We start from the raw sequence: 18,056 nt of genomic DNA, 5'->3' as shown, positions 1-18,056 counted from the left end.
CAAGAGGACAGTTTGAGCCGTCGGGCGGCCCACGTTGTCCTGTGAACCGTATGATTCAGGCAAATCGAAATTGACAAAGCAAAATGATTTGTCTGTTTCTCAAGTTCATGGAAAGTCCATTCCAGTGTTTTGGTTGCCGTCCTTGCACGCATGCATAATGTCATTGTAGGTAAAAAAAAAACAATGCAACTCGCAGCTCGATTTTTTTTTTTTTTTTAATATCTTTTTTTCTTTAGCAAAGAAATAGAATTTTGTACAGTTATCTCTGACCTTATAGGACTTGTCCAAGGTATGAAAAAAACATGGCCGCTCTCATCAAAGCAGCGCCACACCTGCCCACAGGTTGTGTGTGATATTGCAACCGAGCTCTATTTGCTTCATTAGTGCTCAGCCCAACCATACCCGACACAACACGTGAAAAAAAAAAGCAAAAAAGTACAACAGCCATATTTTTTTCTAATAATACTCATCACCCCCTTGACCAAAGTTTAGTTGTTCTGCAAATAATTATAAATAATTATAAGTTGCACTCCGTTATACTCCAGAGCTGTACTCCTAATTCTGCAACCTTCTGACCAATTTCCTGACTTCCCTTGCTGGTACAGTCTTTGCTCAGTATCTGCATCTGAGTTTTCTCTGGGAAGTGTCTTCTTTACAGTAATGTGACAACTATAAGGGTACCGTCTCACAGTGGTACTTTTGTCGCTACGACGGCACGATCCGTGACGTTCCAGCGATATCCATACGATATCGCTGTGTCTGACACGCAGCAGCGATCAGGGACCCTGCTGAGAATCGTACGTCGTAGCAGATCGTTTGGAACTTTCTTTCGTCGCTGGATCTCCCGCTGTCATCGTTGGATCGGTGTGTGTGACACCGATCCAACGATGCGTTCGCTTGTAACCAGGGTAAACATCGGGTTACTAAGCGCAGGGCCGCGCTTAGTAACCCGATGTTTTACCCTGGTTACCATCGTAAATGTAAAAAAAAACAAACAGTACATACTCACATTCCGGTGTCCGTCAGGTCCCTAGCCGTCTGCTTCCCGCACTGACTGACTGCCGGCCGTAAAGTAAAAGCAGAGCACAGCGGTGACGTCACCGCTGTGCTCTGCTTTCACTTTACGGCCGGCACTCAGTCAGTGCGGGAAGCAGACGGCTAGGGACCTGACGTACACCGGAATGTGAGAATGTACGTTTTTGGTTTTTTTACATTTACGATGGTAACCAGGGTAAACATCGGGTTACTAAGCGCGGCCCTGCGCTTAGTAACCCGATGTTTACCCTGGTTACCCGGGGACTTCGGCATCGTTGGTCGCTGGAGAGCTGTCTGTGTGACAGCTCCCCAGCGACCACACAACGACTTACCAACGATCACGGCCAGGTCGTATCGCTGGTCGTGATCGTTGGTAAATCGTTTTGTGTAACGGTACCCTAAGTCTGTGTCAACACGCTTTTTTTTTCTTCTTATTATGCAAATTAGAAGCTGCATTTTACAGTACCGAAAGGTCTATGTCAGAAAACTCATGCAATCTTGTTTTTGTTTTTTTTTCCTGGTTTCGTGTGAGAACTGCAGAGTTTTTTTAATCTGCAGCATTATACAGCACTATTTCACCCATACAAAGCAATGAGTGCAAAAAGTTTAAAAAAAAAAAAAAAAAAAAACCTGCAACAAACTTTTTGCAGTTTTTTTTTTTCTTTCTTTTTTTTTTTAAATAAAACTAAGATGTACTGTAGATAAATCACACATGTAATCCACTGGAAACTCAATGTTTGTAATGCCAAGAGCAGGTTTTTTGGCTGCAGAAAAACTCTATAGGAATGAAGTTCCCATAGTTTGGGTGATAGACTGGTAATTGTGTCTATGTTGCTGTAGATAATTTGCTGGTATACTATGTGTTAGTTTTGGGTCACACGTTTGGCATTCGGATAAGTGGTTTGGGATTTGTACAGGCTTCTTGAGCACCCTGAACATAGGGCTATGACTTCTGGTTCCGACGCTGACACTCTCTCATTATAAGTCATTGGATCCCGGTGGTATCAATTGTGCAGCAGATATGGCTATTCGGAAACCAGTTGGGCTAATAGGGCTGGGGGTCTAATAAGGTTTTCCAATGTCTCCACTATCAATCAGCAGAATTGTGAATGCAGCTGAGAGGTGTAAAGCATGTGCTAACTCATTCCATTACAAGAAAACCTCTTTTACTATCTGTGTGATGTAACTGTGTACATAGTCTCGCTTGTGCCGGGTGCACAGGAGTGCCATCTTTCTAACAGGTGCTCTGCTTTCTTTTTCAGTGTTGCGGTTTGCTGCTGGACTCTCCCCTCCATTCACAGGATATGAGACTTGAAAGAAAACGATGCATACAGGTAAGCCCTGACGATGAGTTGTATGTCAAGCACGCCTGGTACACAGCCTCAGGAGGGATATTTTCCCCATTTCCTGGATTATCTTCCTGACTTTTTCCATCCATATCCATTTCAATACTGTGCTGTAATGAGCCATGTAGTGTTCACACCATGAAAATGGCTATAGAGACCTAACTTTATAGCCTTTCATAGGACTTTTTATTTCTGAGTCTATAGAAGTAAAAAGTTAGTTTGGGTGATAGACTGGTAATTGTGTCTATGTTGCTGTAGATCATTTACTCATATACTGTGTGTTAGTTTTGGGTGACAAGTTTGGCATTCGGATAAGTGATCCGGGATTTGTATAGGCTTCTTGAGCTCAATCCTTTCTATGGTACCAGAGGTAAAGGGCTGGTTCTAAAGGGGCTGGTTCTAAAGGGGCTGGTTCTAAAGGGGCTGGTTCTAAAGGGGCTGGTTCTAAAGGGGCTGGTTCTAAAGGGGCTGGTTCTAAAGGGGCTGCTTCTAAAGGGGCTGCTTCTAAAGGGGCTGCTTCTAAAGGGGCTGCTTCTAAAGGGGCTGCTTCTAAAGGGGCTGCTTCTAAAGGGGCTGCTTCTAAGGGGCTGGTTCATACTTGTCTGGGGATTTCTGATGCTGTTTTTTTTCTCCTAGTAGTTTGGCTTTTTTCCCTTATTCCACTTATTCTTTACAAAATCCTGTGATGTTTCAGAGTATGCTCAGTCTTTCTGTCCTGCACTCAGGACTGGACCATTCTACCTACTACTCTTAGTAGCCAGAACAGCATGAATGAATTTTGTGCCATTTGGCCACTGCATGAATATACAGACCAGTGTAATCATGACGAGAGCGATTGTCAATCACTGTCCTAAAGATCATGGTGAGTTGGAGGGAGCATGAATACTCCTGACTCTTATATTATATGTCCATTGCTTTCTTCTAGTGATCCTAGGGGCCAAATGTCACAATATAGTTTGTTGTTTTTTGGCTACATGGAGAAAAACCTGTAGAAGTAACACAGTGCCCTCATCTAGTGCAACATATAGTGCAAGAGGACAGATGTGCTTTCTCTGGCTTATGATTATTTGGATATATTTCTTTTTGCTTGTTCCTTTAAAGAGTGTTTTTGTTTTTTGTTTTAAATCTAATGGTTCAGATGCCCGAGAGAGTTAATTTCTTAATATATCTGTATAAACCTATTTAAATAGATCTCCCCCTTGTGGTGGCACTATCTGCCCGCTTTGCAGGTGTAAGATCTGTATTCATTAAGCTCATGAGCTCCCTCTAGTGGTTGCTGCAGTCAGCCTTCGTGTTATCTTTAACATCTGTATGTCAGTAGGGAGTTTATTTGTGGCTCTGTAGGAACAAAACTGAGTTCCGACTGCTATAAAACCGTATTACAAGCCGTCCTGGTGTTATGATCCTTATATGTGAGTGGGCCATGTAGTATGGGGATGTTGGGCTCTTCTGTGGCCCCGGTCTGCTCAGTGAGTCCTACAATAAGATATGTAACAGGTTAATGTTTCTTGGCTGCGCGGCTCCTTCCGAATGTGTCTGCGGCGCGCTCCCTCCCACCCGCTACATCTGTCACGCATGGAACTTCATCTTCGATTTTGACTGGCAAATTTTGGAAATGCGAGCAGTGAAATCTGTTGCGCCTGTATGTCATGTAGCTGCTAGCGGTTTCCGTTCAGAAATGTATCACTCCCACAGATTGTTCATTAGTTATGTAGGATGATGTGGTGGTAGTACAACATATAAGGTCATTTAAAAAGGGGTCACGAGGACGGATCAAGCAGCACAACATCACTTAGGGTAAGTTCACACCGGGCGTTTTTTTTTTGCTGCTTTTTTTGTTTTATAATTTTCAGCTGCTTTTTACAGTACCAGCAAAACCTATGCGATCTCAGAAATCTCATGCACACACATTGTTTTTTTTTATCATCAAAGATTTTGTGCTTTGCAGCGTTTTTTTTAACCTTGAGCATGTCACTTCTTCCAGCGTTTCTACAGCGTTTTTTACCCATTGACTTGAAGGGATGATGAAAAAATGCTGCAAATACGCAGGATGACTTTTTTTTTGCAGCATATTTGCTGCAGAAAAGGCAAGGACAGCCGGATGTGACCTCAGTCAGCTCTGCTACATCTAGATGGCAGGTTGCATGATGCGTCCATACACCTGTCATCCAGCAGAGGACCCGAACAAAGCCGCAAACACCGCTTCTGATCGGCAGTGATACCATCCCCGCCGGTCAGAGAGCCGCGGTTCCCATGCTGTTAAAAGACAGCATGAACGCTCAGCTGTGATCGGAGGCATACAGTTCCGGTCACTGGTGTCAGCGGATGGGACTACAGCTCCCATCATCCGACGCCTGCTGCCGCTGTTAACCATGAGAGCAGGAACAGATGATAGGTGTACTCATCAGCCGCTCCTGCACTGTAAATAAATAGTAATAAAAAAAAATTAAAAAAAAAACCTTCGTGGGTTCCCCCTTATTTTTGATAACAAGCTAGGCAAAACTCACAGCTTGGGGCTGCAACTGTCAGCGTTAGCAAGGCTGGTTATAATGAATAGAGGGGTCCTCCCATGCTGTTTTTTAAATTATTTAAATAAAAAAAAAAACTGCATGGGGTTCCTCCCCATTTTTGCCAGCCAGCCTTGCTAAAGCAGACAGCTGGAGGCTGGTATTCTCAGGCTGGTAAGGGGCCGTGGATATTGGCCTTCCCCAGCCTAAAAATAGCAGCCCACAGCTCTTCCCACTTGCCCTGTAGCGGTGGCAAGTGGGGTTATTTGTGGGGTTGGTGTCATCTTTGTATTGTCCGGCAACATGAAGCCCACAGATTAGTAATGGAGAGGCGGCTGTAATACACCTATCCATTACTAATCCTATAGTTGTATGGTAAATAAAGACACAGCCAGAATAAAGTCCTTTATTAGAAATCAAACAAAATACGCTTTTCAATTTTTATGTAAAAATAACAGTTATACTCACCTAACGCCTATTTCCACAGAAGCCCTCGTTCTCCTGTAAGGCTATGTCTTCACGTTCAGGATTCCCTGCGCTTTGGACGCAGCGGATACCCCGCTCCGCCCAAAGAGATGCCCACTGTTGTACGCGCAGTGATTTGGAATCACCGCATCGTATTCATAGACTGTGTTATTTATTTTGCGGAGACGGTGCGTCTCCGCAAGATAGACATGCTGCAGTCTATAAAGACGCGCCGCATGTCCGCCGGATGCAGCCCTGCATGCATAGTGGAGATGGGATTTCATGAAATCCCCTCCGCTATGCTGTAACATCTGGACGCTGCGGGATTGGATGCTGCGGCTGTACGCAGCGTCCAATCCACAGCAAATCCTGAAGGTTTCCTGACCGTGAAAACATAGCCTACTAAACCAAAAATAAAAAACAACCATATCCCTCACCTGTCAGTCGTTCTGTTCGACTCCGTAATCCATGTCTGGGGGAGAAATAGTTTTCAACCTGGACGGTGCCAAGATGCGACCGTCCAGGCTGAGAACCACTGGTGAATGAGCTGCTGCGAGCGCAGCATCAGTTACCGCCGGTCACTGAGGCTGCGTTCCCAGCCGGGCTGAACTGCGGTGACCTCGGTGAGATCCCCACTAGCACCGTGAGAAAGTCGCACAGTGCAGAGGCGAGTTCACCGCAGTGAATTTCTCCCAGTGAACTCGCCTCTGCACTGTGCGACTTTCTCACGGTGCTAGTGGGGATCTCACTGAGGTCACCGCAGTTCAGCCCGGCTGGGAACGGAAGCCTCAGTGACCGGCGGTAACTGACGCTGTGCTCGCAGCAGCTCATTCACCAGTGGTTCTCAGCCTGGACGGTCGCATCTTGGCACTGTGCCGGTTAAAAACTATATGTAAAATATATATATATATGTAGAGAATTAGCTATATAGATATATATATCCTATTTGTATTTGTCTATTCTATTCTAACCTGTCACGCTCTGATTTTACTGTAAGCGGCACGTGAATTGCCGGCTTTTCAAAAGATCTAGAGGTACGGTTCTACAAGTTTTTTTTTTTCTCTGGGAGCACTCAACTTTAGTAGCATGCACAAAGAGACACAAGTTAGCCCCAAAAACAAATGAAAAAACAAATGAAAAAACACACCAAAACATGCGTTTTTGATGCATCTTCTTTCCTGACAAGAAGTCAGGTTTTGCTGCACAAAATAACGCAACAAAAACGCCCTGTGTGAACTTACCTTTAAAGTGGAATTAACTTTTTGTTTAGACTCATCAGTTTAATGGTGGTCTGGGAGCAAAGGCTCACATCGACAAGTCTAGGGTCTGTATTCACGTCTGATGTGTATATAGGCAGAAGTACTCGCCTCCTCCCTGAACGCTCATGGGCTAAGTGGAAAGTCTATAGGTCCATTGCCCCCTCAATACTCGCGATAAGGCAGGAGGTGATCGCTTCTGCTTCCTGGGTGGTCTTTAGAGCGATTGACGAAGGATGGACAATCCCTTTAACTTCGTTCAATTAGTCAAAAAGCTTCAGACTTCCAGTAGGAGCGAGAGGGCAGAAGTAAAAACGGGCAATACGGAAATGCTGCATTTTTATCCGATGTTTTTTTTTTTTTTTTTTGCAATCAACTGTTCTTGCAAATTGGCTGTGATTTCCTGAGAACTGACGACTGATGTGCGTGTGAACATGCTGCAGAGCTGTGTTTTTTCTTTGTTCCTTTTTTCCCTATTGCTTTCTTGTGATATTTTATATTTTTTTTAACCCCTTAACGCCCGCCATTTTCTCCTTTTAACGGCTGCAGTTAAAGGTACTTATTCCTCAGCGCTGCTTTTTAATGGCGCTGAGAAATAAGGTTATAGCTCCTTCCCCAGAGCTGGAAATTCTCTGGGTTCTCGGCCACCAGAGAACATGATTCGGTTCGGTTTTTACTGACCCCAGTGTAGTGATCGCAGTTATTCATGGAACAACGGCGACCGCAAAAAAAAAAAAAAAAAGTCAGTTTTCCCATTTAATTTCTCTATCCTCTGATAGGATCCCACATCAGAGGAGAGAGAAATTAGGTCCCCCGATCCCACCCCCCAGTACCACCGGTGTCCCTAGACCCTCCTGCATTCCCCTGTGATGTCCCCCGGCCGGCAGCATCATCTTCCGGGAAGAAAATGCCAGGCGCATCCGCAGTGCGCCAGCCAAGATCGGCTGGCACCAATAGGAGTTTTTTCTATTGGTTCATTTTGATCACTGTAATAGGGTCTATCACAGTGATCAAAATAAAAAAAAAAAAAGGTAAATCAAACACCCTTTATCATCCCCTTAGTTAGGTCAAAATAACAAAATAAGAATAAAAATGTATTTATTTCCATTTTTCCGTTAGGGTTGGGCTAGGGATAGGGTTGGGCTAGGGTTAGAATTGGGGCTCAAGCTAAGGTTGGGGCTAGGGTTAGGGTTGGGTTAGTGTTGGGCTAGGGTTAGAATTAGGGCTCAAGCTAGGGTAGGGTTAGGGTCTGGATAGGGTAGGGTTGGGGATAGGGTTGGGTTAGGGTAGGGTTAGGTTTGGGGCTAGGGTTGGGGTTGTGGTTAGGGTTATGGTTAGAGTTAGGGGTGTGTTGAGGTTACGGTTGAAGTTATAATTGGGAGGCTTCCACTGTTTAGGTACATCAGGGGATTTCCAAATGCGACATGGCGTCCAATATCAATTCCAGCCAATTCTGGGTTGAAAAAGTAAAACGGTGCTCCTTCCCTTCTGAGCCCTGCCCTCTGATTTAAAAGGAACCTGTCACCCCCAAAATCGTTGGTGAGGTAAGCTCACCGGCATCAGGGGCTTATCTACAGCATTCTGTAATGCTGTAGATAAGCCCCCAATGTTAACTAAAAGAGGAGAAAAAGAGGTTAGATTATACTCACCCTGGGGCGGTCCCGCTGCGGTTCGGGTCCGTTGGGTGTCTCAGGTCCGCTCCGGCGCCTCCTATCTTCATTCCATGACGTCGTCTTCTGGTCTTCACGCTGTGGCTTCGGTGCAGGCGTACTTTGTCTGCCCTGTTGAGGGCAGAGCAAAGTACTGCAGTGCGCAGGCGCCGGGACAGGTCAGAGAGGCCTGGCACCTGCGCACTGCAGTACTTTGCTCTGCCCTCAACAGGACAGACACAGTACGCCTGCGCCGCAGCGTGAAGACCAGAAGACGACGTCATGGAATGAAGATAGGAGGCCCCGGACCGGACCTGAGACACCCATCGGACCGGACCGCCCCTAGGTGAGTATAATCTAACCTCTTTTTCTCCTCTTTTAGGTAACATTGGGGGCTTATCTACAGCATTACAGAATGCTGTAGATAAGCCCCTGATGCCGGTGAGCTTACCTCACCATCGATTTTGGGGGTGACCGGTTCCTAAGGATACAAAAATTAACAGTTTAAAATTTTACCACTAACATGAAATACAATATGTCACGAAAAAACAGCCTCAGAAAGAATTAGTGGTTAAAGAATACCTTAACTAAAAATTCATATAAAAAATCTGTATCAAACAATGGAAAAATGTTTACAAAAATGATCCAGTAATCCGAGCAGATTGCTATTTTGTAAATCAGTGTTTTTGCATATGGAATCTTGGCCTAAATGTAAAAATTCAGCATTTTCTCAGTGACAGATAGTCAGATGATGCAGGATCCTAAGGAGGCTACACTCCTGATGGCAAAATCTAGATCCCCCCAAATGTCTCCAGCTAATGTAAATCCGCCCTTGGACATAAGATTTTGTATGGCCCTATTTTCTAGGGTTAGTCTTCCCTACCCTGCGCTGGGTCTGTAGCTGTCAGGCTGCCCCTGAACTCTGCGCTGTCATTTGCCCCCTCAGCAGGGTGACAAGAGACAGACCCCTCTTCACTGCACCGAATTCCCTCCTGTATCCATCACCTTCCGTCTGGATCCCATCGCATCACATACCACATTCCTCCAGGAAAGATGACGGCATCCGTGATCTGGAGGGGGCAGCTGCACCGCAGCTACAAATTTTGGAATAGGGGTTTCTTGTCCCCCTAGAAATGATCTGAAATCTCCGGCATCTTGGAGACTTTCTGGTTCGTCTTTTCTACAACCGATCAGCAAGTGAGAGATGATTACGAGGTTATAAATTGCAGCTTAGTCTGAGGAATTGCTATAATATTGCGGAAATTCCTTTTTAGGCAGATCCTACAATGACTTTCACAGTGACCACCATGTAAGATCTTTCCGGGTTCACCGATATTGCCATTTTATCTTTTTGATCACCAGTGAAGTTGCCGGTTTTTGGACATACCCCTGTGGTTTGACTTTTCAACTTATGAGTACAGCAGACCCGTGAGGCTGTATTGCCATGTCAGCTAAAATTTGTGAGTCCGGTGTGGGTTTTGGCACAGAATCTGTCATATATGAAAAATCGGCATATACCGGTATATCCTTTGTGCTGTTACTGCAGAGTATGGCTTTTTAGGTTATTCTTGCTTGATTTCAGCAGGGGGTAGTTATTTGACGGGTCCCTGTGGCGGTCTAAGAATGCTGAGACCCTGATTCCAACGATGTATCGCTTACTGGGTTGGTTCCTGCAGTTTTGATAAAATCACTGTTTTATCTAATGCAGAGTTAACAGTTCTCTGAACGCTGAGCTGTGTATAACCCTGCCCACATTACAGTGTGCATAGGCAGAAAGCTGCCAATCTGGTGGGGGAGGGGCTGGACTACCTGGCAGCAGTTTACTAGTCCTCTAATGATAATCTACTGCTGATAAAACTGTATGTGGTTTCCCCCACTCCATAAACAACTTCAGGGGTCACCTTGATTTCAGCAGGTACACATGGAGCGTTTCCATTCACTTTTGCTTTGTGCACAGCTCAGGTGGCCGTGCGGCTCCGTGCACATCTCAGGTGGCCGTGCGGCTGCAGCTCTGTGCACATCTCAGGTGGCCGTGCGGCTGCAGCTCTGTGCACATCTCAGGTGGCCGTGCGGCTCCGTGCACATCTCAGGTGGCCGTGCGACTCCGTGCACATCACAGGTGGCCGTGCGGCTCCGTGCACATCACAGGTGGCCGTGCGGCTCCGTGCACATCACAGGTGGCCGTGCGGCTCCGTGCACATCACAGGTGGCCGTGCGGCTCCGTGCACATCACAGGTGGCCGTGCGGCTCCGTGCACATCTCAGGTGGCCGTGCGGCTCCGTGCACATCTCAGGTGGCCGCGCGGCTCCGTGCACATCTCAGGTGGCCGTGCGGCTCCGTGCACATCACAGGTGGCCACGCGGCTCCGTGCACATCACAGGTGGCCGCGTGGCTCCGTGCACATCTCAGGTGGCCGCGCGGCTCCGTGCACATCTCAGGTGGCCGCGCGGCTCCGTGCACATCTCAGGTGGCCGCGCGGCTCCGTGCACATCTCAGGTGGCCGCGCGGCTCCGTGCACATCTCAGGTGGCCGCGCGGCTCCGTGCACATCTCAGGTGGCCGCGCGGCTCCGTGCACATCTCAGGTGGCCGCGCGGCTCCGTGCACATCTCAGGTGGCCGCGCGGCTCCGTGCACATCTCAGGTGGCCGCGCGGCTCCGTGCACATCTCAGGTGGCCGCGCGGCTCCGTGCACATCTCAGGTGGCCGCGCGGCTCCGTGCACATCTCAGGTGGCCGCGCGGCTCCGTGCACATCTCAGGTGGCCGCGCGGCTCCGTGCACATCTCAGGTGGCCGCGCGGCTCCGTGCACATCTCGTTTGTGTGCACGATGCTGGCGTTGGTAATAATAAGTGAGTGTTCACGCTTCTGTGTCTTCACGCTTTTGTGAGCCGCACAGAAATAGCTGAAACGGGAATAGCTCTGCTATATATAGCCCGATTGTTGGGCAGAGCGCGCGGTCTCACATGTGACTGCGAATATCATGTGTCTGCTAATTGATGTGAGGGGAACATGCTAATAATCTGCTCAGGAGAGCGGGCGATGCTGGTCCATCAGCGTAGTCACTGCTCCTCCCTGTATACGCCATCCTACATACAGGCTTCCATAGTTGTCTGCAAAAAAACGGATGTGAAAAAAAACTTTTGCTACTCTGTGTCTAATGTATAAATGCACAGACTCCTGTTATCTCCCAGTATAAGTGTCGCTACAATGCATCAGTGTGCACGGAGAGGATCACGTGCGTATGGGGATCTGGTTCACTGACTGCAATCAGAGATTTTAATTGAGCCAAATTTAAAGGGGACTTAAAGGGGTGTTTCCAAAAGTTGGCTACTTCATAAAATAGAGGGCAAAAAAATCACCAGTCTGAACCTGATCGTAGTAATGACGTCTCGTCCATTCAATCTCCAGACTACAGAAGAAGCCGTGGCGGGGTCAGGGAGTGACTGATGTCATTTACAGAGGAAGAGTCACCGGCTGTTTAGAAGGGTTCCTTGATAAGATTATTAAGTGTCACCCCATCCCTGCTGGGACATGCAGTGATTTTGTGGGAGACTTGGCAATAAGTGTGAAATTTCGCTGCAGCACCTCCGCAGGAGAAACCAAGTATTACACAATGCCCATTCTCAGTCCTCCAGAGCGATAGATGCTCTTTCACCACTCTGACCTGAGACATGAAACCTGAACAGGGGACCCCCCCCCCCCCATCCTCTGTATTAAAGACAATCTCCCTGATATGGACTGCCCCTTTAAATAATGGTTATAGAGTGCCATGTATGGCTGTGAAGGGTTACCACTTTTTGGAGGGCAGCAGTTGACTGACAGCTCCCAAGTTCCACATGCAAGATTGTAACAAACCGGAGGCCCAATTTCTGGGATCATCACTGGTCCCAATAATGTGGCTCTGCAAAGATTGATGAAAAGGTGCAGAATGTATCTGGGGGATCCCAGCAGTGAGACCCCCAGCAAATTAGTAAGTTATCCACTATCCTGAGGGTATATGCAATGGAATTACATTATGGGATAATTTATAGTCTTGGTAAAAACTTTTGGGGAGCCATGAAGAGCATTGTCAGCATCTGGTTCAGGCAGTTGATAGCCCCAGGTAGATCTGTCCTTTTTTTTTTAATACTGTACTTGCATATCATGGACGGCATGAATTTGACATCAGACACAGACTTTCTTTAAAAATTGTCACCGCCTTTTGAAGGAGTTGTCCACCTCTTTTGGACATTCTTTTATTTAGTAAACTCCGTTTAGAGCAAATTTATTTTTTGCAATTTGGTTTCATGAAAAACTTTGCTCCGTTTACTTTTACAGACGGTTTCCTGGCACATTTAACGTTGATGTGGTCTATGGTCATTATTCAGCTGAGAGGAGCTCTGAAAAAGACAGTCTCCCCATGAGACTGTTTATAGTGAGCTGACTGATTTTCAGCTAACTCATTCTGCAGCCAGCGATAGTGTAAAGCAGGTGTAACATTTTTAAAGAAGCCCAAATGCAAAAGTTTTCTTTAAAAAAAAAAAAAAAAAAATTAAAGGAGAAAAAATGTGGACAACCCCTTTAAGGCTTAAAACCAGAATTCTTTTGGGAAGCGATGATGCTGTGTTGCATTTTCAAGCTGCGGCCTCCAGCTTCAACGCATTCTGCCTGGGTCGGTTATGAGTCTCATTTGATTTCAGTCCTTGGTGGTAGTCTGCAATATGTGAAGAATGGTGGGCGCGCTCGGTAGGGTGTCGGGCGCGCTCGGTAGGGTGTCGGGCGCGCTCGGTAGGGTGTCGGGCGCGCTCTGTACTATTACAGAGCTTCACTCCAATGATGGGACGTCTGCTGAAGAGACTTCTCTAGTTGCAGCCCAGATCTGCCTCTTGTTATTGATCCATATAAACGAGCAAATAATCGGTGATCGATCAGTAGGAACATTCAGTGTTCACCTCCAGCTGTCCTGTGACCAGCCGTGCAGCGGTGTGATCGTCACATGACCAGGACTGACTCCTTTTATTGGATTAAAGCTTCAAGAAATTATTCCACAAAATATTTTGGAAAAATAACTTTTCATTATACAAAAATAACTGCTTAAAAAAGAAAAAAACCTCTTCAGCGTTGTCCTCCAAGTCTCCGGTCGTGGTAGATATCTGCTCTGATTGGACAATGTTAGTGTCAATCACCCCACCTCCTCCCTCCTACATGTTAACGCCCTGTTGTCATTTTTGCTTATAGATTTCTAGGAAGAATTCCAGAGGAACAGGCAATTCAGAGATCTAGTTCCTGGCGTTACTGACGTAGACTGCAGGGCTTGATTAGAAAAGTATGGCTGCTTTATTTAAAAGGACTGGGCTTTTCCCATCGGAAGCCACAGCAACTCGGTCACGTCCCCTTTACCCTGGTTTTCTGGCTTCCTCTTCGGTGGGGGACATCCATAATCTTTGAAGGCAGAATCCAATGAGTGGCTGCCGATTGGCTGCAGCTTTCATTTGGCATCCCCCAGCAGAAGATTAAAAAAGTTGTCCACTACCCAAGACCAACCCCTTTTCAATCCCAGCCTCCTCCCACCCCACCATGAATAATGAGCTATACTCTCCGCTGATGCTGCCTGAGTAGTGCTCAGCCTCCCTAAGCCCAGAGACCGGAGGAAGGACAGATGGAAATGATGAACCCATCCAAGCACTGGATACATGAAATTTAGGGGGCTGATTCATTATTGCATTGCACCTAATTTTTTTGTGTAGTTTTTCATGTTGTGAAGCTGTTTTTGGTTGAAGCCAAATGCTTGTGGTGTTCCTATATTGGAGTCTGCTTTCTACTTTTTTTTTTTTTTTTTTCTTTTTTGGTATGGTTTTTATAATCCAGATGTTTGTGGCCGATTCAGTATTTGTGGCTTTTTACAAAGTTGCTTTTTTTTTTGCAAAATGCAAACCCATCCCCATCACCCCATCATACTCCCTCCCTGAGTAAATGTTTTTGGTTTTTTTTAATTATTTTAATTTGTACACAGCAGAATTTTTTTGCGCGACTGTTATAGTTGCATGTGATATTTTAACGGAGCCTGTGACTTTTTTTGCGCTGAAAAGACAAAAATAAAGATTGCAAGATTCACAAACCCTTGGGCACATTTTTCAAGAATTTGGCAAAATGGATCTTCAAACACCTTTCCTCCCACAAATGATGAATCGAGCCCCTGGAGTGTCAACTATCAGCCAAACTAATGTGGCCGGGGTGGATCTAGCCTTAGGGGGTATGTACATTCGCCATCTTTAAAAAAAAAAAAAAAAAAAAGCACGAAAAGGAAAAATACAAGTTGATAAAAAGTATGTAGGTATAAACAGCAATGTTGTGGCATCGAATGCCAGAAAGAGACTAAAAGAAGCGATCTGACCCGCATTCTTCTGCTACTATTTTACATAGAAAATAGTAATAAAGAAAAAAAAGTTCAACAAAAGCTGAGAAAGTTAACAAAGATGATTCTGCAGGAAAAACACTGCCGGCCTTTTCCTGAAGCGCCTTCTATATTAAATCCTGTGCGTTGAAAACACTCAATCTGCACATGCCCCAAGGATGATTTTCCAATTTCTGACTGGGGAAAAAAATGACACTTGTTTTTCTTTTTACCATACAAATAAATCGGAAAAAGAAAGTCACATCAGCAATAACTATAATTGTGGAGAACCCCCTCTAAGGATTGTCATAAGCCAGTAATGTCATAGGTCAGACCATCATGGTGGGCTTTCTAGGATGCTTTTTACCCTTTTTGGTTGCTGCCACCAATCAGTACTGTGTTTACATATCGTCACCCCAATATTGGAGGCAGACAGTTGTTTATTGCTTCTAGGTGGCATCGCTGCGCCGTGCTGAAGCGCCATATGGCGGCACATGATGGGAGCAGTGCAAGTCGTGTGCATGCATCAGTCATTACTAGATGCCCCGGTCTCCAGGTATCGTCTTTTTTAACAGGACAGCCCCTTTATTGTGATCTACATTATATAGTTTAGATGAAATCTTCCCTCTTTCTGTCACTTTGGCTGTTTTGTCACTTTGTTCCTTAGATGCTTTCTCCTTCTTCCAGAAATCTGAATCAGGGCGTAGGTGGGTGTGAGATTTAGTAAGTAGAGGCCTGCAGAACCCCATCCCTGGCCGGGGAAGCTGGACGGCACCAGGCTAGCTTTGATGGGTCAGATCTGAGCCGGGGCATTCCTCGCTCACCAGCTGTTGGGTTTCCTCTCTGAGAAGCAGCAGGGAATCTGTGGCTGTCAGCTGTTAGAGGAACACAGCGGCTCCAAAGCAGCATGTCCAAGCCCTGCACAGTCTCAAACCTCTCTTTATAACATCTGATTGATGACAGAGAATGAAAGCTGAAAGCGAAGGTGAGGGGGGGGGGGGGCCTTATTTGCATTGTGATGTTGTGGCCGGATACTTAACCCTTAGATTGCCAGCATCTGTGTGACCTTGGCGGCTAAGAGAATTCTTGCTAGTCTGCGTCCCAGTATGAATGACTTCTCACTGACTGAGCTGGATGATCCCTACTACTTTTCTTGGCGTCCGTCACCCTGCTTGGCGTCCGTCACCCTGCTTGGCGTCCGTCACCCTGCTTGGCGTCCGTCACCCTGCTTGGCGTCCGTCACCCTGCTTGGCGTCCGTCACCCTGCTTGGCGTCCGTCACCCTGCTTGGCGTCCGTCACCCTGCTTGGCGTCCGTCACCCTGCTTGGCGTCCGTCACCCTGCTTGGCGTCCGTCACCCTGCTTGGCGTCCGTCACCCTGCTTGGCGTCCGTCACCCTGCTTGGCGTCCGTCACCCCGCTTGGCGTCCGTCACCCTGCTTGGCGTCCGTCACTCTTTCAAGACCTGAATGATGACCAATGTTCGGAGGCCACGAGTTTTTATCGGAATATTGCTGATTATACACTGACATTGCACTTGTGGACCCCCCATCTTTCCAATAATGTGGACACCAATCTCCCCCCTCGGCCCCAAAACCACCACCAATTGCAATCTTATGTTCTTCGCCTCAGTGGCTCCCCATAGACCGAGATTCAGCAATCTGGTTTACAATCACTCTGCAACACTTTGGTTTGGACACCACTTTCCCAGTTTGCATTTAGAGAAGTAAAAGAGAGGGAAAAAAACCTTAAAATAAACAATAAAAAATATGAATGTGTATATACATATAAACATGAAGACAGCACTCCTTATTTTTTCTTAAAAAAAAAAAAAAAAATGGCGTTCAGAGAGGCTCGCACTTAAAGCCAAGATGGCGCTGAAGCCCCTATGGGCTATTAGGGCTTGTTCACACGATCCTTTTTTCACTGCGGATTTTTCAGGTCCTTTTTTGGGAAAATCCGCAGTGAAAACCCGTGGTGCTTTTCACCGCGGATTTGTGTCCTTTTTCTACTGCGGATTCCACTGCGGGTTTCCAACTGCAGTTTCCTATTGGTGCTGTTGGAAACCCGCAGCGGAATCCGCAGAAAGAATTGACATGGTACTTCTTTTTTTCTGCAGGCAAATCCGCGCGGATTTGCCTGCGAAAAAAGGATCGTCGGCACAGCGGATTTTGTTTTCCATAGGGTAACATTGTACTGTACCCTGCATGGAAAACTGCTGCGGATCCGCAGCTGCAAATCCGCTGCGGAACCGCAGCAAAAACCGCATCGTGTGAACATAGCCAAACCTCCATAGTTTTTTTTTTTCCTCTCTGATGCAGTAATTCTGCAGCTTTGCTTATGAGCAGAGTCTCTCACGTGCCGCCTACCTGACGTCGCTATCCTAGACGTCTAACCAGCTTTGTAACATCTCCTGCTAAACCAGAAACTTGTCTCTATACAGTCGGGGGATATGAGAACACCCCTTTTGAGGGGTTATCCAGGGCATTATTTTTTTTAAACTATAGGCCTAAAAATGAAAAGAAAAGGGAGTCGCTAACTACCTGCCTGTGGTGCCCGGCATCGATCTCTGCCGGCACAGAGCTGTCATAGGTGGCTCTAGTTGGCGATTCTGCAGCTTCTGCTAATGTAACGTTGACAGAGCAGCGGCCTCTCTTTCGCTCTGCTCTGTTGCCGCTGCCTCTCTTCCGCTCCATTCTGTTGCCGCAGCTTCTCTTCCGCTCCATTCTGTTGCCGCAGCTTCTCTTCCGCTCTGCTCTGTTGCCGCGGCTTCTCTTCCGCTCTGTTGCCGCGGCTTCTCTTCTGCTCTGTTGCCGCGGCTTCTCTTCCGCTCTGTTGCCGCGGCTTCTCTTCCGCTCTGTTGCCGCGGCTTCTCTTCCGCTCTGTTGCCGCGGCTTCTCTTCCGCTCTGTTGCCGCGGCTTCTCTTCCGCTCTGTTGCCGCGGCTTCTCTTCCGCTCTGTTGCCGCGGCTTCTCTTCCGCTCTGTTGCCGCGGCTTCTCTTCCGCTCTGTTGCCGCGGCTTCTCTTCCGCTCTGTTGCCGCGGCTTCTCTTCCGCTCTGTTGCCGCGGCGTCTCTTCCGCTCTGTTGCCGCGGCTTCTCCTCCGCTCTGTTGCCGCGGCTTCTCCTCCGCTCTGTTGCCGCGGCTTCTCTTCCGCTCTGTTGCCGCGGCTTCTCTTCCGCTGTTGCCGCGGCTTCTCTTCCGCTCTGTTGCCGCGGCGTCTCTTCCGCTCTGTTGCCGCGGCGTCTCTTCCGCTCTGTTGCCGCGGCGTCTCTTCCGCTCTGTTGCCGCGGCTTCTCTTCCACTACCCATGTCATGCTGATGGACAGCCGGCTCCTGGTGCCTGACTGAGGGCAGCTAGTGGTCAATCAGCATGACGTCTGCAGTCACGCCTCCTGGACCGAGCAGCCTGGAAGAAAAAGCCGCTCT

The 18,056-nt window shown here is 47.2% G+C and overlaps 1 protein-coding gene across 1 annotated transcript in view; it reads left to right on the top strand.

Moving 5' to 3' along the window:
• Nucleotides 1-2,294: 2,294 nt before the first annotated feature.
• The window catches only part of DYRK1A (dual specificity tyrosine phosphorylation regulated kinase 1A), a 38,172-nt gene continuing 22,410 nt past the window's right edge, over nt 2,295-18,056 (top strand). The window contains exon 1 of the mRNA XM_077278922.1: nt 2,295-2,369. Coding sequence (XP_077135037.1) covers nt 2,360-2,369 — 10 coding nt within the window. The 5' untranslated portion in view covers nt 2,295-2,359. The remainder of the gene's footprint in view (nt 2,370-18,056) is intronic.

Source organism: Ranitomeya variabilis (assembly GCF_051348905.1).
Source record: "Ranitomeya variabilis isolate aRanVar5 chromosome 1 unlocalized genomic scaffold, aRanVar5.hap1 SUPER_1_unloc_1, whole genome shotgun sequence".
NCBI classification, from domain to species: domain Eukaryota; kingdom Metazoa; phylum Chordata; class Amphibia; order Anura; family Dendrobatidae; genus Ranitomeya; species Ranitomeya variabilis.
This window is presented reverse-complemented; position numbering and strand designations above follow the sequence as displayed.